Here is a 22,433-nt window from a genome sequence, read left to right on the forward strand (position 1 = left end):
TTGGATACCTCACCACTCGTCTTGTCTTTTAGGCCTAAGGCCCAGGCATATTTGGATAGAATGTCTATCACTGTTAAGATGTACTTAAAACCGCTGTTGTGGTTGGAGAACCGGTGCATATCCACCAAATCTGCCTGCCACTGCGCATCCACCTCTGAAACAATGGTCTTGTTTCTTTTAAAACGTATTTGAGCCGGTTTGTGTAAAGTGTAAGCATCCTGGTCTGAAAGCCATGCTGTTACCTGTCTTCTGTTTAAAGTTTTACTATGCTTTCTGGCCGCTTGAAAAAGAGGGTTGACCCCGCTGAAGCTCCCAACTTCCCCGGGGGCATAATATATTTTCTTTAACAGCCGTCTGTGTAGACATGGCTGTTACCGGTACCATCTTTTACTACCACAAGTATGAAAGGGAACACATTCATATTGACACATTTAAATAAGTTTTATTAATTGCCTGGTTTAACACGGCCATTTTTACAGCCACCTGTAAAAAATGGATGCCATGACCCCACCATGAGGGAGTCTCAGATGGTTCATTCTTCCATTTTGTCCTCTTCGGTTTGAGATCTGTGTCTCAGACATGAGCAAAAGCAGCTGACACATGATATGTTTACTCCCACAGGGCTTCCAATGTGTAAGTTTTTAAAGACCTCTAAAAAGGCATCGTCGACCTGTTGAGAGATTTTCAGAAAAGAAACCGTGTAAGCACCCCCACTGCTTGGTTTTTTTTTTTTTTTTTTTTTTTTTTTAATTTACGCAACCCCCGGTTCCTACCCCATTACCCACCCTCCTCGACCACCGCTTCTTAATCATTCATTTTACCTGAGCGCCGTCTTTTCCGTTCGCTTTGTCCGCTGGTGCCTCCCCCGAGCCACGATCACCTTCCACCTCTGAGGGGGTGGACAAAGAGAGGCCGTCACGTTGATCGGGTTGTCTCACGAGGGTTTCGGGGTCGGGTTGCGGCGTATCCATCAACGGCTGGGCCAAAGGGCTCCCCGCGGTCGGTCCCTCCTCCTCCTCGAAACTGTCACTGATGCAACGCCTGCTCCACGCAAGGTCAAAGGTGGTTGGGGCTAAAACAATGTCAGACATTCTCACGGGGGTGGTGAAGGAGTCCATGTTTCCTCTCAGCAGCCTTTCTGCGCTTTCGAAAACACGTGTCCTTGGTAAGAGATGGCCGCCTCCTCTGTCTGGAGCTGGGCTTTATGGGGGTAATGGTGCTACACTCTGATTGGCGGAGGGCCTTGGGAGGCGTTCTTAGTGGGGTCACATGACTCCCTTCCGGAGGGGTCACCCCAACCCAGAAGTCACCCTGGTTGGTCAACATCTCCTCTCGGGGCGGTCCTGTCGGCACGAAACCCCTCCTGATTGGTAGAGGGTGGTGGGGGGAGTTCTTAGAGGGGTCAAATGACCCACTTCCGGATGGGTCACCCCACCCCCGGAAGTCACCCTAATTGGTCAAAATCTCCTCTAGGGGCGGTCCTATCGGCACGAAACCCCTCCTGATTGGTAGAGGGTGGTGGGGGGAGTTCTTAGAGGGGTCACATGACACACCTTGCTTCCGGTCAGGTGGCACCTTAACCCCGGAAGGAATACCCCATGGGGTGGGACTTCCGGTGATAGGCGGGAGGGACCAAGGGGTCAAGGGGCGGGGCTTAAGGGGGTCAAGGGGCGGGGTTATGCTTTGATTGACGGTAGGGCCCTTATACTACTTACCTGCTTGATAAGATAGGGGTGAGTATCCCTGCTAGTGCTACAGGAGACCAGAGTTTGATTCTTCTGCCCAAGGCTGACTTTCTGACACACTTGGAAGTTTCATGCTAATTTAGACTCACCTGGTGATAAGCCTGGAGCTCGCTTTCAATGCTGCAAGTGTTTCAAATCCCTGGGAGCAGAACTCCGGTGTCCCACAATTCCAGCTTCTTTATCTCACTGCAACATGATGCAACCAAGTCTGTCACTGTCCAGTTTGTGGTGAATCTCTTTCTGTTTTCTTCATTGTTCCTGGGGAGGGGAGTTTCCCCATTCATCACAGTTCTTGATGGGAGGGGAAGGGAGAGAGAAGAGGTTGTTTTTTTTCTGTTTCTTTCTCTCTCACCACTTTCTGTCCTTTCCTTTCCATCCAGGATCACCCCTTTCATTTCAGATGGTGGAGTGACCCCCTCCCCATTCTCAGCATTCAGGAGCCTTCAGAGCAGAAACATTTGGGGGGGGAAGCAGGAGGTGTGAATAGTTGGCAGGAAGGAGTCCTAGCAGCTCTTCTGAGAAATGACTTACCCATCTCTAGATTCTCTCCTGTGGGCTCTGAGAAGCAGGATGGGGCCTGTATGGTAAAGTCCATGCAACATTCCCCTTTCATCCCAGCCCTGGTATGTCACCAGTAGCCTGCTGCTCCCTGGTAGCAGCAAAGGATGTTTCCCACCGTCCAGGAGACCCCAGCCTGGGATGAAAGTCAGCTTCAGGCTTCTCCTCTCTCCCTTCTTGGAATCAAGTTCACATTCTTACCAAGAGTTAAAGCAGCCTGAACCCCCAGAATCTGGATCAATGTCATAAGTTCCCAGTGTCTCCGTGGAAGACAATTTGTTAAATCCGAGATGAATGGAGTTAAATCAGTTCTCAGCTTGAGTCCTTTGCTCTTAATCCTGAGGATATTGTCCCACCCTGGGGCCATTTCCTGTCTCTCTTTCATACAGAAACACAATTTTCTTTGCACAGACACAGGAACAGCAAGATCTTTCTCTGTCCCTTGTGCAAAGCAGGGTGTCAAATTCCATGGAAACAATGGACAAGGAGGGGGCCTTGCGCACATCCAGCCCTGGCAGTGAGATGTTCCCTCCCCTCTTTCTTTATGCTGCTTCTGTTATTTCATGGAATGTGTGGGATGGGGGAAAAGCTGAGCTCACTCCAAGTTGTGGGGAAAAAAGGACCCTGAAAATCTCAGGGCCTCAGGAAAAACCCATCCCCTGCTACCGGGATCACTGAGGTGCTGGGGATTTGAGTAGGAAAGGGACTGTCTGAATTGTTAAATTGGGGAATGAATAACAATCTACAACTAGATCCACTTCATTAACTACTGACACAGGCTAATCATGCTGCAGATAGAAGGGAAACTGGGAGTGATTCTTTACTGTACAGCCATGGAAACAGTGACCCAATTGTACTGCAGTGATTGTGCTGGGGAAAGCTGGACTTTACAGGCAGGTGGAAATAGCAGATCCTAGAAACACCTGGAGCCAGGGCCGGCTCCAGGCACCAGTCAACCAAGCACGTGCTTGGGGCGGCACCTTGGGGCAGGGTGGCGCTCAATTTTTTATTTTTATTTTTTTTTATTCGGTGGGGCGGTGCTCGGAAGGGGGGCGGGGCTTCGGGCGGCATGGTGCTTGGAGGGGGCGGGGGCTTCGGGTGGCATGGTGCGGGGGGGGGGGGGGGGCTTCGGGCAGCGTGGGGCTGGGGGGGGGGCTTCAGGTTGTGTGGTGCTGGGTGGGCGGGGATACGGCGGGGCAGCGCTCTTTTTTTTTGCCTGGTGCGGCAAAAAAGTTAGAGCCAGCCCTGCCTGGAGCTTCCCACATCACTTCTGCCACCAGGGTCAGGTGTTGAGTAGTTCACAGCACCCTCCACCAATTACCTTGCAGCAGGGGATTGCAGCACCCCCCCACCCAATGCAGGGGGGAGGGCTGAGTGTATCTCTGCACCCTGAGTCCAGGGCATGCACTCTCTCTGCCCCACACATAGAATCTGGCTCTGCTGCAAGTGACCCCTAAGAACCACCAACCTCCAGGACAGCAGGTTTGGCCCTCAGAGTAGGGAATGTTTCCCCCATGCTACTTTTAGGCCACTGGATGTGCTGGAACCAGGAGGGCTCTGAATGTAACCATTAGCACACACAGCCCATCTGGAAAAAGAACTGCAGTACCTGTTCTTTTTATGGATACAGACTAACACAGCTGCTACTCTGAAGTCCATCTGGGGAGGTAGCTCAGTGGTAGAGCACATGCTTTGCATGTATGAGGCCCTGGGTTCAATCCCCAGCATCTCCAAATTTTCTTTTCACCCGGCTGCTTTGCTCACACCCAGAAGAGCCAGCAGTCTCCGTGCATGAGCTTCAATCCTGGTCAGTGAGGGGCAAGTGCCAATTGCATGGAAGGTCTGTGGGGGTTTCTGCTCCTAAATCACCTCTGTACTTTTAAGATTCCCACCGGCTGTGCTGTTTGGGCCGATGGTGGATGAAGAAGGAGAAGGGTACGGGAGGGAAAGGTCCCATCTGCACAGACTGAGAGGCAAGGAAACAGAGGGGCAGTCAGTGCTCAGGAGGAGAGAGGTCAGTGATTTACACTCAACAGAGGACACTGTCTTTTTGAGGTGAGTGCAGCTTGCTTGGGATGGTGCTGATGATGGATAGAAAACGGCTGAAGTCAATGACAGATGAGACCATAGAAGGGGAAGGGGAATGGCAGCCCTACAGAAGGTCCTGGGTGCTCAGATGCCCCAGTTATTGCAGCCTGGCCTGTCATAGAGACAGAAAAGACACAGTGGGACCCAACCCCCCTACAGTGATCCCATGGACAATAATCTGTTTTTTTGGCAGGTTAAATGAATGCAGCCTCAGCTCTGGTCTCTCCCAAGGGCCTAACGATGCTTTGCACAAAGATAAATAGAAATGAAATGAAATGGCCACAGCATAGGATGGCAGAACCTAAGGAATTAAAAGCCTCCGGATTCTTCTGTGTGCATTACTCCGAACGGGAACTGTAATTTGACTTATTTTGTGGCTGCGGCTGGCAAACAAAACATCAGGACAAAGTCATTCCAGTGACTGTGACACTGGGTTTGAGGAGGCTTTGATATTATTTAAATATAATTAGCATGTTACACTTGTGTTTTTAAAGGTGGCTTCCCCAAGCAATCCCAAGTTGTTCTTCCCACAGCTGGCTGACGGTGGGCAGCAGGGGATCTCCCCTATCTGGGGGAATCTCTCTGGGCCCCACTGTTAGTTCTCCATCCTATATCCCCATAACCATGCATACCCCTCCCCCACCCATTATCAATGTTTTAGAGTGACCCCTCCCTCACTCTATGTTATGGGATACAGACTTTCTGTGACAGAGACTGACTGGGGCTCCTCTCTGCCTGCCCCCAATGGGGAAGGAAAGAGACTGAGGGGGGAGAAATAAGATGGCCAGAAGTAGTCAAATGGGGCTAGACCAGAATAGGGAGATTTTCTTCCTGTTAAAATGTACTGCAGTCTCATCGCTGAAAAGCTGCATCTTTAGTTAGGTTTGAACCATCACCCTTTCAATTACCAGGCAAAGGTGTGAACCACAGAGACTGATAACTGCCTGCTTCCTAACTTTGTCTAAGAAGCACCTGCAGTGGTGCAACTGGTTAATGTAGCGGGGACACTGCTGGGGTTGAGTTCAGGCCTCACCTGGAGCATTGGTTTTCACTACCCATGTAGCTTCCCCAACTTGCTTTGCCTAATTCACACAGAAAGTACCATACTAGGGTAATGAAAGTAAATTCTAAACTCTGAAATGTGGAGGTTGGTGCATAGATTGGGATAAGGATGAGTTTGGAGAGAAAAAGATTTGACAGTATGAAACCAGTGTCCAGGGGCAGGTGTGGTACAACTCCATAAGAGGGAGCCATTTGTGGGAGGGGGTTTCACTTCCTCTGTTAAATGTACTGAGAGGTATTTTAAGATGAAGATAACACCATGGTTAACAGTTGCCTGGCATGTCCTGGGTTAATGATTAAAATAAAGGGACCTAGCAGGGTATATAATCTGAACTGTTTGTGTTACCAACCCTGTCACTGTCTGATAACCCTCAGTTCAGAGCAGGTTTGTACTTTGCTGTGTGGAATGCACAGACTTCTGGAGAGCAGCGGCAGCTGTTTACATGGCACAGAGCCTGGCCCTTAGGAGACTTTCTTGACTTGTTGTTTTAATGCAATTCAATAAAATAACAGTGGAGCTACAATGTCAGATACAAAATTTCAGCCCCACCCATAGGTGATACATATTTCATATTTTGGTGGCACAAAATACTTGCGTTCTGCTCTCTTAGAGATGGGGGGCAGTGAGGCCAGGGCTTGCCATAAGGCATTTGAAATTTTCACCACCCCTTTGTGGAGTGGCAAGGCCACCCTGCCTGGTACCAAGGCAGACAGGACGTTAAAGAGGGAGTCTGAGGGCTCCTCCACATCCTCTGCCTGATGGTTGAGGTTTGATGCCACCCTTTTCAATAGTTCCTGGTGGGCTTTAGAGTCCTCCTGTGGGACAGAGGGAAGAGGGGCTGTAATCGCCTCATCAGGTCAGGGTGAGGAGACAGGCGCGGTATTTTGCGTGTCCACCAGTACCAGAGGATCCACCCCTAGTCGCTCTGTGGGCATGGTGCCGAAGACATGCATCCTACCGACTCCTTCCTCGGAGGCCAAGAGAGGGAGGCCGACAGCCATTCAGAAGCTCCTTCCACCGAGCGAGCCCCCACCAGGGGCTGCGTCGGGGGCCATGGTGTCCACTGGTACCACTGTGCCGGCCAGGAGGCCCAGTGCCACTGCACCTGCTGTAGCACCGGCGGAGCAGGCTGTTCAGCTTGGCTGGCCTGACCCATTGATGGACGACTACGGAGGGAGGCTGGGCTGACATACGACCTGCCACTGTCCCTGGACTGGGAGGAGGGCGATGCTGGGGCCAGTGCCAACCACAAGACCACAACCCCAACATGGAGGAATGGTACCACCGATAGCAGCTGCTCCGTGATCAGCTCTGGCAGGCAGATCCACGACGGCGAAGCGACAGCAATCAACGCCCGGGGCTATGGGAGTGGTGCCAGGGTGGGGTCCTGGAGCGAGATGATGAACGAGAACAGCATCAATGTTCATGTCACGACTGGCTACGGTAGCCCTGATGACACAAGGACCTTTGGCGTCATCTGTGTCGGTCCCGTCGGTATCTGCTCCTCAAGGTGGAGCGGTGCTTGGAGCCTCTGTCAGACAGAACCCAGCCAGACAACCCGGTGGGGGTCAACGCCGACCTGCATGGACTATGCACAGGATGGTTGCTAAGCGGCAAACAGCATCAGGAACATTCTCTCAACCAGACCAGTACTGAGTCAGGGGCGACTGCGGAGATCCCAGTGGCGGCTTGCCTCTGGACTGCGGGGCCAACATTGGCAGTGCTCCTGGTACCTAGGGTTACCATATTTAACAAATAAAAAAAGAGGACCCTCCACAGGGCCCTGACCCCGCCCATTTCCCACCCCCAGCCCTGCCCCAACTCTGCCCCTTCCCCACCCAACCCCGCCCTAACTCCACCCCCATCTCCCTCCCACTCCCAGCCACGCGAAAAGGGCTGCCCGAGCGCTACCGGCTTCACGGTTTGCCGGGCAGCCCCCAGACCCTGCTCCCCCGGCCGGCGCTTCCCCAGCGCAGCTGGAGCCGGGAGGGGAAGCGCCCAGCCGGGGGCGCAGGATCCGGAGGCATGGGGGCTGCCCGAAGCCGGTAGCGCTCGGCTCTTAAACAGAGACAGAGTCAGGGGAGGAGCAGAGCCGCCGCGGCCGGAGGCTCTGCTCCTCCCCTGACTCTTTGGCTCTGTTTAAGAGCCGAGCTGCCCGAGCGTTATGGGNCGAGCGCTACCGGCTTCACGGTTTGCCGGGCAGCCCCCAGACCCTGCGCCACCGGAGCCCGGGAGGGAAAGTGCCTGGCCGGCAGCTGGGGTCTGGAGGCAAGGGGGCTGCCTGAAGCCCATAGCGCTCAGGCAGCTCGGCTCTTAAACAGAGCCGAAGAGTCAGGGAAGGAGCAGAGCCGCCGCGGGAGGGGAAGTGCCCGGCTGGCATTTTCCCGGACATGTCCGGCTTTTCGGCAATCAAACCCCCGTCCGGGGGGAATTGCCAAAAAGCCGAACATGTCCGGGAAAAAACGGACGTATGGTAACCCTACTGGTACCGGCATGGCCATAAAGTCTTGAGCCGCTTGCAGGGCCTCTGGCATGGAGGGCATACGGACATCTGGGGAAGGCTGCTCTGAACGGGCTGAGCTACTCCGCTCAACCTGAGTCGGAGTCTGAGAGGCCAATGGGGACCGAGGACTGCCCAGCATGGGTCTAACCTCTCCTTCAGTCTTGCTCTGGTGCCATGACAAAGAAGGCCTCTTCTTAGCTTTCTTGGTGTGTCCTATGGATGGAGAGAGGTGCCAACTGGTACATGGAGGTGGTGGGTTGCTGCGTACCGACACTGTGGTACCCGGTGCCAACTCGGAGTGGCAGCCGGAGTTGAGGTCAACGCTGACTCCATCAGGGTGGCCCGGAACCTAATGTCTCTCTCTCTCTTTGTCCAAGGCTTAGACAACTTGCAGATCTTGCAGTGATTGCTGAGATGGGTTTTCCCCAAACAGCGTAAACAGTCTGTCTGAGGATCACTCAGTGGCATCAGTCACCTACAAGTGTTGCACGACTTAAAACCTGGGGCGTGGGGTATGCCGCGGCCCGGGCGCACTAACTAAACTAAGCTTAACTAATCAACTACTAACTACAGGTACCATACACTGAACGAACAAGCGTTCTGGGGATGAGCTGTAGCAAAGCTGGAGCAGAGCAGTTCTAAAGCACCTTCACTGGTGGCAAGAAGGAACTGAGGGTGGGGGGAGCGTGCAGCGCCCCTTATACCGCGCCATGGAGGTGCCACTCCAGGGGTCACTGGGGTGCTCCCCTACGGGTACAGCTAGGGGAAAAACTTCCAACACTGGTGCACATGGCGAGCACGCACACCTTTTGTGGAACAGACATGAACAATCACTCAAGGAAGAAGTTAAATTTTCCCTTTGGGAAACTATCAGGCTGAAGCAATTGTATTGATTGTGACACTCAAATAGAAGGATTATTTAATATTATAAATAAATGAGTGTAAACCTGAGATTGTTGTTTTCAAACTGGTTTTCCCAACTCAGTTCCCAATTCTTTTCCAGAAAGGCCTCCAGGACGCCTGCCCACTCCAGCAGAAGTGGAAAAAAGAAACCCCCCCAGTGCTGCTCTTAGTCCCAGGTGTATTTGTTCAGTGGCAGGGGGAGTTGATTTGTTTGGTGCTGAGAAAGCTGTCAGGATAGGTCTCTGGGCAGCAGATATCCCTGCCTCTTCCAGCACACCTCTGGCAGTTTCCCTGCTGTAGGAGGGTCATATATGCACCGAGACTAAGGTTTTTGCAAGCCTTCTAAACACAGTTGGCAGTGCATCAGTCTCATAATTTGAAGGTCCTGAGTTCAAGCCTCAGAGATGGTGACTGTTTTTGCTCCCTGCTTCAGATTTTCTTAAGGAAATCAGAGAAAAGAGACTATAGCAGAGTGGTTTCTAGACACCCTCCCATCCATCTAACACACACATACATACACAGAGTTTTCTAAGGCATTAACTTTTCCTTCTCCTTTTTGACTCTGGAAATACCGATTCCTAGAAGCCCCTTTCCACAGAGCACATGATCGTAGTGCAGAGAGAAAGCTGGGGGCTGCCAGGTTGTTGTGGGCAAGTAGTTAAAGGGATGCGCAAAAAATCCAGTTGGGCCATTGCCCCCCATCCTCACCCCCAAGCAGCTTTGACTCTTCATGACTATGATGCTGAGATTCCACTGCCTCAGCATCCTCGACCCCCACTGGAGGCCGGTTCCTTAGACCCCTGTTCATATTTCAGACCCCAGCCGGTGCAGCATCCCTGCTCAGCAACTCACCCTCTGCCCCAGGAGAGCCAGCTGGTGGGCTGCATACACAGGCAGATAGCTTATACCACTTCCCTCAGAGCAGCAGCCACAGCTGTTGGCAGCTAATCCCCACCTGAGGCTTGGGGGAAGGAGCTGGGGATCATTTGTTATTTCTTCCATACATCGAGTCTCACTGTGTTTGAACGCATTTCTCTCTAAAACTGATTTAAATTCAGAGCCCCTCCCCTGCATTTCTGCTTTATGCCTCATTCCTGTACCGATGTGAACACAAAGAAACCTTTGGGGACCACTTGCAGCTACTTCCCTGAAGATATTTTAATTTAATAATTGCTGACTCCTTCCCCCATTAAGAACAGTGGATTTTATGCCCAGGAGCTTGGCTATAGGCAAAATAACGGGTTAAGGTTTATTACCCCCATGCACAGTTCTGGAATTCGCTATATTATCCCGGCACAGAGACCGAACTACTGCACAAAAGTTCCTTTCATCTAGTTTTCCTTCCCGTGCCCTGCTCTGCTACGTTATTGTTTGTTCATTCAAGCCACATGCAGAGGTGGGTGTTACCCTGACACACAGGGAACTTAAAGGTGTCCAAGCACATGCAGTGTTTTAGAAATATACTAAAGCCCAGGCTTTTCCTTCCTGCTGTTCAATCGGATTGCAGTGTGCGACTAAACCAGGGACATTGTCACCCTGGTGCTAGAGTAAGATTCCAACCTGCCGTGAATAAAGTGCTGGGAGGCAGACCCTGGGGAAAGTGTCAGGGACACACTCCCTCTGTTGCTGGTTATAAAATAACACCAGCCCCAGCTCAAAGGGCAGGAGCTCAATGGCTGAATTTCAAGCAGGGGTCCTTCCAGTGCATTGCTTGGCTGGAAGAAGATTCACAAAACACATCCCTGGTGTGACTCAACAACCATCACTGTGATCCTCCACCAAACAAACAAACAACAGTAAAAAAAACCACCTTTCCCCCAAATCCCCCAGAACTCTGCCAGAGCTGGCGGATTTGACCCAAGAGAACAGAAGTAGGAACCAAGGCAAGACAAGGTACCAGGGCCAGATGGGGGAAAGGGACAGGAAGAGGCTGCAGATGAACAAGAGAGAGTGTCCACGAGGTCTAACGCTGTAGCTCAGACAGCCAGAAACAGGTTTTTCTGCTACTGGCTCCCTACAGAGAAAATGCGTTTCCCTGGAAAAGCACCCCAGCGTGGAATGGATAAATCGGCCACACAGTGGCACCATCCCTTCAGGGCTAGAGCTACAGGTACAGCCCTGCACAGGGACTGAGAGCATGTCTACATTGCAATTGAAAACCACATTGCTGGCCTGTGCCAGCTGACTTGGGCTCACAGGGCTCAGGCTATTTAATTGCAGTGTAAATGCTCAGGCTCCGGCTGCAAACAGAGCTCTGGGTCCCTCCCATCTAGCAGAACCCAGCTGGGATGGAATTCAGGATAGGAGCAGGTTCCCCTGAGCTCACAGGCTCTTTCTGCTCTCCCTCCTGCATTCTTAGTAACAGTCTCATCTGAAATACAAGCCACCATCCTGGCAGGGAAAGGAAAGAACAGAAAATAGAGAAAGAGAGAATTCCTCCTCTGCAAGCTGTCTGCCTTCCACCACCCTCCTTAACACTCATCCCATCCCACAGTGCTCCCTCTACGCTGCAGCCATGGAGAGGAAACCAGGGTTTGGTGTGGTACCAAGCACCAGCAAGGAGAGCAGGGAGTGTGTCTCTCCAGGATCCCAATTCTGGCAACAAACAGGGCGGAATAGATGGAGTAACCAGGCTGCTCCCAATGCAAAGGGTGAGGAGCAGGGAGGAGACAGAGCCAGGAGCCAGTGAGGGTGGAAGGAAGTTAGGAGCATGTGTGGGAGTGGGGGGGATGATGGGAATTATTGGAGATGCATAGGGATACTGCCGTGGTTGGATAGTGCATTTTCTACATTCCCCAGCTGATAGCAAATAGCTGTGAAATTCCCTGGAAGTGTGTGTGTGTGTCATTCCCCCCTCCCCAAACCAATGGCCAGTCTACATACAGGATAACAACCTACTACGGCTGCTACTCTATTGACATGACAGACATCTGTATGGTGGATCTAAAGGCCCCGCTTTGCTGATCACACACTGACTGGTCACTACAACTGATCAGAATGGAACTTCTATTTGTTGAATTTTCCTTTCTTAAAATCTAGAGTAAATGCCATATAAAAATGTCCATCCCCTTTCTAGATTTAATTTGCTGAGTCTGAGAAGGCGGCCTTTGTCTCACGAGAAGAATCAGCAGTGCAATTGGTCAGTGCTGGATGTGCAATGAGCTTCTGACTCAGCCTCTCTTCCACAATAATCGTTCTGCCCTTCTCTTTCCTCATCCAGCCAGCCCCAGACTAGATTATCTCAGAGACAAACAAGGGCTGTTTGTCCTGTGACAAACCTACAGCTCTTAGTGGTTCTAAGAAACCTATCAAGAAGAGGAAAATCAGCAGGGTTCAAGGTGACATGTCTCTCAAAGGTCTGTGTGACCTGTGCTTGGTTGTTTCCAAGCCCATATTTAACTAGCCCCACTGCATTGTGAACCTGGGCTTACATGTGATTGACCCAGGTGTCACAGTTGTGTGACATGTCACTCACCGGCGCCGATCCCTCAATTCGAGGATGATCTCCAGCATGGATTTACATGTGGATCCTGAGATGACTCAGGAGTCCAAGCCTGGGACCACAGATCTTCCTGCAGTAGGTACAGAGATTTCCTGGCAGGTCACCTGCCTGCTGGGAGAAAGTTCTTCTTTTTCCTTCCTTTTCTCTCTCTCTTTTCTGCTTGGAGGGGAAGATGCTTCTCCTCAAAGCAGGCACTGCCTGATGGAGGATGTGGCACCATTGAGGTCAGTTGGTAGCTTGCTCCTCCCAGCTTGCAATTAGGTGACCAGATAACAAGTGTGACAAATCAGGACAGTGGGTGGGTGGTAATAGGTGCCTATATAAGACAAAGCCCAAACATCAGGTCTGTCCCCATAAAATCAGGACATCTGGTCACCCTCCTATTTGGGATGTCTACATCAGTTTTCTTGAGACATGCCTTCAGGGCATGGTAGAAGCCTGCAAGTGTTTTCTTTAAACGTGGGGCAGCTGGTGCTCCAGCAGCAACCACACGATCATGACAAGCAGGAGGTCTGGGGCCCAGCGGCAGGGAAAGTCTGAGATGACTGGAGATCCCAACTCGCTGCAGCCTTCACCTGCTTTCACAGCCATTGGGATCCAACGATCCTCTTCTGCCTGATCCACCATCGAGGACTGAGGGGGGTGGGAGGGTTGTGTTACATGCCCACACTGCACTACACAGCCATTCTGACTTGGATCTGCCACTTGACCTGTGTCTCCACTGTCCAATGACGGACTGGGCTCAGGATCTGACCATCCTCCCTAGCTGTGTCCTAGGACCTGGGTCCTGAGTGCCTGCTGACCCAAGTCGGACTGATTTGTGTCTGCACAGACTTGAGGCTTGGGCGCAAACCTGAGTTGGATCCCACGCTTAGTGTGTAGTGTAGATCCACTCATGCCAGGCTCAGACCAGGCCCCTGCAGCCAGACCCCTGCAGAGAGGGTTTCATTGCCTAGTTACCTGGTTACCTGGGAAACCAACAGTCTCTTTGTGATGTCAAACTGACTGGGGAGGTTTTGCAGCCCAGCTGAACTGCCAAGGGAGAGAGGGAGCAGGAAGAGCTGGGGGCTGCCAGGATCTACTAGGGTTTTTGAAATTTAAGTGACACCTTGACAACGTGTTAACCATAGATCTGGGCACTAAACCCTCCTCCCTGGGAAGGGAATCTGTGCAAATGGAGAGTGGAAGAATGAATGGGGTGTGAATAGACACACACATGGGCAGGGCACAGGGTGAGGGAATGAGGTCTCATGTGTATGTGAGGCAGGTTGAATGGGAAATGAAATGGCCCTTACTCATCAAAGCCTACACACGTTGAGCTACTGAAGGCAGCAAAACTAGAGTTTGTTACTAGAAGAAATTCAGACCAAGGGGGAGGAGTTAATAAAGCAAAGAGCTACAAGGAAAACAACATTCACTCTCTGGGGCCTGGAAAGGGGAAGAAATCTAACTTCTTCCTGTGAATTCAATTGACTTTTCTTCCTCTTCACCTTTACAACAAAGACACCCAAGATGGAGGTGTGAAACCTTTCCCTTAGAGAATGGAATTCAGTCACTTTCTTTTGCTTCTTCCCACCATTAGCCATGCAGGTAGGAGAGATGTATTTGTTTTAAAGGAGTCTTTTCTAATGGGCATTTTCATTGCTTTCTTTCCATCTATCTAGCCCTGGAGTTGGTCTTGATAGCTGGTTAATAGCTAGTTGGCAGCCAGGACCTCCCTTGCTTCTATTAATTAAAGGGCAAAAAACTTGGTTAATGCCTACTGAAGTTTGCCTGGTGAGATGTTATTCCTTTCAGAACCTCAATGTCAGCAAAATTCAAACTTTTGAAAACCAGGAAATGAACAGTTAAGGTTGTCCACTATGGACAGACACTTCCCACCTCACTGACCCCTCCTCACTCATCCACACTACCCCACCCAATTCCCAAAAACCTGGGAGGGGGAGCTCATTTTCCCTTGTGATGCCCAGAGTCCCTCCAGTTACAGCTGAAGCTGAGATGGATGCTCCGTTTGGTTTCTCCCTGTAAGAACCAAAGGGTTAATTTAGATGGCAATTCAAGGTCCACTCGTTGATCTCCACCCTGATTTTCTGCAGTTCTGGCCCACGTTGCTTATTGAAAGAAATAGCTCCGGATTCCCTTTATACATTTTATTAAAATGAAAAAAACAAAATCAAGTACACACATTACTAAGACTAAACTATTGTATACATGACTAAACTAACTATGGGGGTGAATGCACTGTTAGCATGTTAAGGTCAAAATCAGTAAATCAATGCATTAACAATGCTATTGCATAGGAATCATGTTATCACCATATCAAATGATCAAATTAATACAACGGATCATCAACCCTTATAAATCCTAAAACAGGAAGCCAAGGAGGCAGCTGTCCAGTTAGTTGAAAACCTCAGAGAACTTCACCCATGCTGTGCCATCCACATTGAGCTTGTTATATATTTCAATACGGAAACCAAAGGATTGTTTGTCTTTAAACTACAACCTCAAAGCCAATTAAAGCTTCCTCCTTTGACTGAATTCTTATGTGGTTAATCCTTCTCTTTCCACAAACACAGCCCTTACTGAGGCTTTCATGAGCAGAAGTCTAACAGTTCTGACTATAGCTGACAACTTTATTGGTGTGCTTGCACAGAATGAAACGCACACTCAGCGATGTCATTGGGGAGGGTTTTAGGGCTTCAAAGATTAGGGCAACTAGTCTATCTGATGCCTTCCTTTGTGGATTTTGTGGTTGATCAACACAGGGGAATGCACTGAGCCACATTCTAATATTATAGAAAGGTCAGGACATCTCCCCGCTAATGCAAAGGAAAGAGAAAAAACAGAAAAAGGAAAAGTACTACAATGAGAAGGGGTTGGAACTCTGCAGCTCTTTCAGTTTTTGGACTTGTGTGGTAGGAGTTGGAACTGGTCAAGGAACCAAGTGATGGAGTAACTGGCTCAGCACTCCCCCCTAGCAGAGAATACAGGCCTACCCTGTCACTGATTTTGTGAGCTCCTTCCCAGGGGGGGGGACCAGTCTCTCTTAGACACCCTGGTGACCTGAAAGGCAAAGGACTTCAGCCTTTCCCTTGGTGTTTGTGGATGACAATTCCAGCTTATCCCAATTCATGGTGTCTCCCCTGAGATCTTCCAGGTAAATCAGATATGAACTATGCCTTGGATACAGACAACATGCCCAGTTGTTGTATGTCTGAGTTAATGACTCGAGATTGTCGAAATAACAGGCTCAATTGAAAAGATTTAATCTAAGATTATTAATCAGAGATTAGCATAGCACTATATAGAATAGAGAAATAAATAGATCCATTACTGCCCTTTGTTGTCAGACTAAGAGCTGGATATGTGTCTGTCCTGCATCTGTGCAGTTTTCATTCCCCCAACTAAGTTCCCACATCGGTATCATTGGATAGGATTTCAAACAAAGGAAACCTACTTGCCAAGAATAGTCTCCCAGAAATGTATGTTCTGGTGTCATTTCTGAACATTCTCAGTTTACCCGACTCATGGGAGAAGGTATGATTATTTACAGCTGAGAGGACTAACAATTCTTCAAGTTAGTATCTCTCAGTGGATCTTTCTTACCCCCAAATCACTCTTCCATGTTGATTTCCCCAACAGAAAACATCTGCTATAACAATAATCTCTTATTAGTGTCCCTAATCTATATAGGCCTATGTTAGCATTTTATTTATATGTTAAGGAGATGGTTTCCAAGAATATAAAGAGTTGTACAGACATGAAGGCACCCTAGAGTTATTAAATACAGCATAATGAATAAATTCCTGAATAGGGTTACACATTGGTCAAGACCTGTGTTCTGGGCCTTAGAATTCAGACATACTCTTTGTGGAAGATAAAGATTCTAAAGAATAGTAAACATATATATGAATCATATATATAGAAAGAAGTAAAGGTATTATTTTTACTAACAAGTACTAACACCAGTCCTGTTGGAATGAGGTAGACTTTCGGCTAACATCAGTTTGGAAAAGTCTCCTTTAACTCAGCAGTTTTCCTAAAATAGCTCTTGTTGCAAACCACATTAATCGTGGATGTGTGAACCCCAAAGATACTCACTGTGTCATGCATCCATCACAATTCTTATTAATAAAGTGTGTGTATCTCATGACACATCTCACATCTTTCCTTTGCAAACAAGAGAGAGTGGGAACTCCACAATCCTTAAAATCTAACTAGGGAAAAAGGTTACACAAATTGTGTCCTTAAGTTGTTTTCCTCTTTACAGACATTTACTTTAGCACTTATTCAAATGAATTCCATTTGAAATACAAATAATTAAATTCTCTGTGGTGCTTGTATTCTCAGATCCATTACTTTTCTCACATATTTCCCCACCCCAAGCTCCTCTGTCCAAGGGGGATTAATTACCCCAAATAAGCTGTTCAGTATTAACCACCATTGCCTATATTAGTAACAAAAAGAAAAAAAACCAATATATCCTTCAGTTTTCCAATATAATTCAGGTTATCACATCATTAGCATCTTACTCTTTAACCAATAACTTCATGTTTAATTTCTTTTTCATTGGTATCAATGACACACCAAAATATTGCAAAATCTTATATGATGAGATAACTGGCTCTGTGGATATGGGGAAAGTGGTGGACGTGATGCACCTTGACTTTAGTAAAGCTTTTGATATGTTCTCCTACAGTATTCTTGCCAGCAAGTTAAAAAAGTATGAGCTGGATCAATGGACTATAAGGTGGAAAGAAATCTGGCTACATTGTCAGTCTCAACGGGGAGCGATCAACAGTTCGGTGTCTAGTTGGCAGCTAGTATCAAGAGAAGTGCCTCAGTGGTCTGTCCTGGGGCTGGTTTTGTTCAACATCTTCATTAATGATTTGGATGATTGGATGGATTGCACCCTCAGTTTGCGAATGAAACTAAACTGGGGGAAGAGGTAGATATGCGGGAGGGTAGGGATAGGGTCCAGAGTGACCTAGACAAATTAGAGGATTGGGCCAAAAGAAATCTAAGGAGGTTCAACAAGGACAAGTGCAGAGTCCTGCACTTAGGAAGGAAGAATCCCATGCACCGCTACAGGCTGGGGACCGACTGGCTAAGCCGTAGTTCTGCAGAAAAAGACCTGGGGATTACAGTGGACGAGAGTCAGCAGTGTGCCCTCGTTGCCAAGAAGGCCAATGGCATATCGGGCTGTATTAGTAGGAGCATTGCCAGCAGAATGAGGGAAGTGATTATTCCCCTCTATTTGGCGCTGGTGAGGCCACACCTGGAGTATTGCATCCAGTTTTAGTCCCCCACTACAGAAGGTATGTGGACAAATTGGAGAGAGTCCAGCGGAGGGCAATGAAAATGATTAGAGATCTGGGGCACATGACTTATGAGGAGAGGCTGAGGAAACTGGGGTTATTTAGTCTGTAGAAGAGAAGAGTGAGGGGGGATTTGATAGCAGCCTTCAACTATCTGAAGGGGGGTTCCAAAGAGGATGGAGCTTGGATGTTCTCAGTGGTGGCAGATGACAGAACAAGAGGCAATCATCTCAAGTTGCAGTGGGGGAGGTCTAGGTTGGATATTAGGAAACACTATTTTGCTAGGAGGGTGGTGAAGCACTGGAATGGGTTACCTACGGATGTGGTGGAATCTCCATCCTTAGCGGTTTTTAAGGCCCGGCTTGCCAAAGCCTTGGCTGGAATGATTTAATTAGCGTTGGTCCTGCTTTGAGCAGGGGATTGGACAAGATGACCTACTGAGGTCTCTTCCAACCCTAATATTCTATGATTCCATGACACAAACACCTACGACTCAAAAGGAAAGGAATTGATAGAAAAGATCACAGGACTGACCCCAAAGAAGGGTGAGCTGCAAAACGCAGAAGCAGGCAACTCATCTAGGGGAGCTGAGAGATCACAATGAAGATAGCGCAAAGATCACTCTGTGGGAATTAGCAAATGTGATTTAAAAAAAAAAAAAATCTTTGGCCAGCCCTAGTCAAGGCATTTATTACAGTTCTCTCTCATGTGGATTTTCTGATGTCTAATAAGGTTTGAGCTCTGATTGAAGTGTCTCCAACACTCAGAGCATGTGTACGGTGTCTCTCCTGTGTGGATTCTTCGATGTGATGTAAGATTTCCGCTCTGATTAAAGCTTTTCCCACATTCAGAGCATGCATAGGGCATCTCTCCTGTGTGGATTCTCTGATGTGTGATAAGCTGTGAGCGCCGATTGAAGCATTTCCCGCACTCAGAGCACATGTAGGATTTCTCTTTTGTGTGGATTCTACGATGTCTGATAAGGTGTGAGTGCTGACTAAAACCTTTCCCACACTCAGAGCACGTAAGGGTGTCTCTCCTGTGTGGATTCGCTGATGTGAGATGAGGGATGAACTATCAATGAAACGTTTCCCACACTCAGAGCATCCATAAGGTTTCTCACCCGTGTGGATTGTTTGATGTGTGATAAGGTGTGAGCTCCGATTGAAGCGTTTCCCACACTCAGAGCATCCATAAGGTTTCTCACCCGTGTGGATTCTCCTATGTGTAATAAGGGCAGAGCTTCGATTGAAGCTTTTCCCACACTCAGAGCACGTGTAGGGTTTCTCTCCAGTGTGGGTTCTCCAATGTGTGATAAGGGCAGAGCTCCGATTGAAGCTTTTCCCACACTCAGAGCACGTGTAGGGTTTCTCTCCAGTGTGGGTTCTCCAATGTGTGATAAGGGCAGAGCTTCGATTGAAGCTTTTCCTGCACTCAGAGCACGTGTAGGCTCTCTCTCCTGTGTGGATTCTACGATGTGTGATAAGGTGTGAGTGCTGATTAAAGCTTTTCCCACACTCAGAGCATGTGTAGGGCGTCTCTCCTGTGTGGATTCTACGATGTGTGATAAGGTGTGAATGCCGACTAAAGCTTTTCCCACACTCAGAGCATGTGTAGGGCTTCTCTCCTGTGTGGATTCGCTGATGTGAGATGAGGGTTGAACTATCAATGAAACGTTTCCCACACTCAGAGCATCCATAAGGTTTCTCACCCGTGTGGATTGTTTGATGTGTGATAAGGTGTGAGCTCCGATTGAAGCGTTTCCCACACTCAGAGCATCCATAAGGTTTCTCACCCGTGTGGATTCTCCTATGTGTAATAAGGGCAGAGCTTCGATTGAAGCTTTTCCCACACTCAGAGCACGTGTAGGGTTTCTCTCCAGTGTGGGTTCTCCAATGTGTGATAAGGGCAGAGCTCCGACTGAAGCTTTTCCCACACTCAGAGCACATGTAGGGTCTCTCTCTTCTGTGGATTCTCTGATGTGTGAAAAGGTCTGAGCTCTCATTGAAGCTTTTCCCACACTCATGGCATGTGTAACGTATCTCTTCCAAGTTGATTCTGTCGCATTTAATAAGGTCTGAGTGGCAACTGAAGTTTTCCTCTGGCCTCTGCTGAGTCTCACAGGCTTTTGCTTTTTCTGGGAGTGCAGAACTCCTGGAAACATTCCCTTTGGATCTTCCTGATAACGTCCCATGTGGTTCTACTTGCTCAGCATCTTCCTGCTGGGGTTTCTCCTCCTCATTCTCACTCACCATCCCATCACATTGTGGGAGACAGAGAGAATCCAGACATAGGTCACTCCCTGCACCAGAAAGAAAGGAAATCTCAGAGAGAGGAATGGAAAAAGAGATGAACAAACCAAAATATGTGTTGGAGAGACCAAACCTATCAGGAGCTGATTTTCCCCAAACTCTTCCTCAGAGGAGAGAGGAAGGGATCAGTTCTGGGTCCGCATCTCACTAGAAAACTCAGGAGAAAGTGAGATTGGGGAGGGACATGCTGCCAGTTATCAGTCAGAATAGGAGGGAAGCCATGAGTGACATCTGCCATAATGATTCCACATCTGCAGGGAACAATCCTGAACTTGGGAGAGTTCACAGGGCCTTTGTAGGGCATCGCAAATGTTTCCTGCATTCCCAAACAGTTGTTGAGTTGGTTTAACCAATTCCTCACCTGTGCAGACAGCTCTCGGGATCACTTCTTTCTCAGAGCCCTGGAGGTCTGGGACCCATGGCTCTTCCCCTCGTTCCAGCTGCGAGATCATATCAGGTTTGGAAACTGGAAACCCTATTCCAGGCAAAGAAAACAAGGGAGGTCAGTGGAATTTGTGGGATTCTTGTCACAAAGAATATTCCATGGTTTTAACCCCAGCTCATTGTTAAGCAGTAACATCCCAAGATCAGCTTCCTTGGCTCAAAGTGGCAGGAGAGTTATTATTATTATTATAAATCATATTTATTACCTTAGTGCCTAAGGACCTACTAACAGTGGGTCCCATTGTGCTAGGCAAAGTACAACAGAGAATAGTAGATGGCCCATACCCTGAAGAATTTACAGTCTAAATAGACAAGACAGACACAGAATGGGGGAAGGGGTAGAACCCACTGTTAGAATATAGATATTCAGATTATATCAGTGTATCGAGATAAGCCTGACTGGTGTGAAGGGCTTCAAAATATGCTTGCTTGGAAATTAACCCCAATAAACACTTCATTATCTGAGCTTCAGACTACTGGTGTTTTGCTGCTTGCTGTCTGTGTGACAAGAACCAGGGAAGTGGGAAGGTGAAGGGAAAGCCCTCTACCAAAATTGACATGACCTGATAACCAAGAGGTAAGCCTTTAAGGAAGGTTTTAATACACTTTGGGTATGTCTACACTATGGGTTTAATCCGAATTTAAAGAATTCGATTTTTGGCAACAGATTGTATAAAGTCAAATGTATGCGGCCACACTAAGCACATTAATTCGGCGGTGTGCGTCCATGTACCGGAGTAGCATTGATTTCCGGAGCGTTGCACTGTGTGTATCCCATAGTTACCGCAGTCTCCTCCGCCCATTGGAATTCTGGGTTGAGATCCCAATGCCTGATGGGGCCAAAAACATTGTCACGAGTGGTTCTGGGTACATCCTCCCCCTCCCTCTGGGAAAGCAATGGCAGACAACCATTTTGCGCCTTTTTCCTGGGTGAACAGTGTAGATGCCATACCACGGCAAGCATGGAGCCCGCTCAGCTCAAGACAACAGTCATGAACATTGTAAACACCTCACACGTTATCATGCAGTTTATGCTGAACCAGAACCTGCAAAACCAGGAGACAAGGAGTAAGCTATAGCAGCGTGGCGACGAGAGTGATGAGGACATGGACATGGAATTCCATCAAACCACAGGCCCCAGCGCTTTGGAGATCATGCTGTTAATGGGGCAGGTTATAGCCGTGGAATGCCGATTCTGGGCCCAGGAAAAAAGCACAGACTGGTGGGACCGCATAGTGTTGCAGATGTGGGACGATTCCCAGTGGCTGTGAAACTTTCGCATGCATAACGGCACTTTCATGGAACTTTGTGACTTGCTTTCCCCTGCCCTGAAGCGCCAGAATACGAAGATGAGAGCAGCCCTCACAGTTGAGAAGCGAGTGGCGATAGCCCTGTGGAAGCTTGCAACGCCAGACAGCTACCGGTCAGTCGGGAATCAATTTGGAGTGGGCAAATCTACTGTGGGGGCTGCTGTGATGCAAGTAGCCAAAGCAATCACTCAGGTGCTGCTACGAAAGGTAGTGACTCTGGGAAATGTGCAGGTCATAGTGGATGGCTTTGCTGCAATAGGATTCCCTAACTGTGGTGGGGCGATAGATGGAACCCATATCCCTATCTTGGCACCGGAGTACCAGGGCAGCCAGTACATAAACCGCAAGGGGTACTTTTCAATGGTGCTGCAAGCACAGGTGGATCACAACGGACGTTTCACCAACATCAACGTGGGCTGGCCGGGAAAGGTTCATGACGCTCGCGTCTTCAGGAACACTACTCTGTTTAAACAGCTGCAGCAAGGGACTTACTTCTCAGACCAGAAAATAAACAGTTGCGGATGTTGAAATGCCTATAGTTATCCTTGGGGACCCAGCCTACCCCTTAATGCCATGGCTCATGAAGCCATACACAGGCAGCCGGGACAGCAGTCAGGACCTGTTCAACTACAGGCTGAGCAAGTGCAGAATGGTGGTAGAATGTGCATTTGGACGTTTAAAAGGTCG

At 48.9% G+C, this 22,433-nt stretch overlaps 1 protein-coding gene, 1 non-coding gene and 1 pseudogene across 2 annotated transcripts in view; 2 read left to right on the plus strand and 1 right to left on the minus strand.

Annotated features, from left to right (window-relative positions):
• The window catches only part of LOC117869927, a 193,990-nt pseudogene that overhangs the window by 120,716 nt on the left and 50,841 nt on the right, over positions 1–22,433 (plus strand).
• Positions 3,965–4,036, plus strand: TRNAA-UGC. The gene has a single exon. It is a non-coding gene; the product is annotated as a tRNA-Ala (tRNA).
• The window catches only part of LOC117869998 (zinc finger protein 436-like), a 32,667-nt gene continuing 28,566 nt past the window's right edge, over positions 18,333–22,433 (minus strand). Inside the window, 3 exon segments of the mRNA XM_034757134.1 lie at positions 18,333–18,714; positions 18,717–19,982; positions 20,354–20,467. Coding sequence (XP_034613025.1) covers positions 18,356–18,714; positions 18,717–19,982; positions 20,354–20,467 — 1,739 coding nt within the window. The 3' untranslated portion in view covers positions 18,333–18,355.

The sequence above is a fragment of the Trachemys scripta genome, chromosome 25, assembly GCF_013100865.1.
Source record: "Trachemys scripta elegans isolate TJP31775 chromosome 25, CAS_Tse_1.0, whole genome shotgun sequence".
In the NCBI taxonomy this organism is placed as follows: domain Eukaryota; kingdom Metazoa; phylum Chordata; order Testudines; family Emydidae; genus Trachemys; species Trachemys scripta.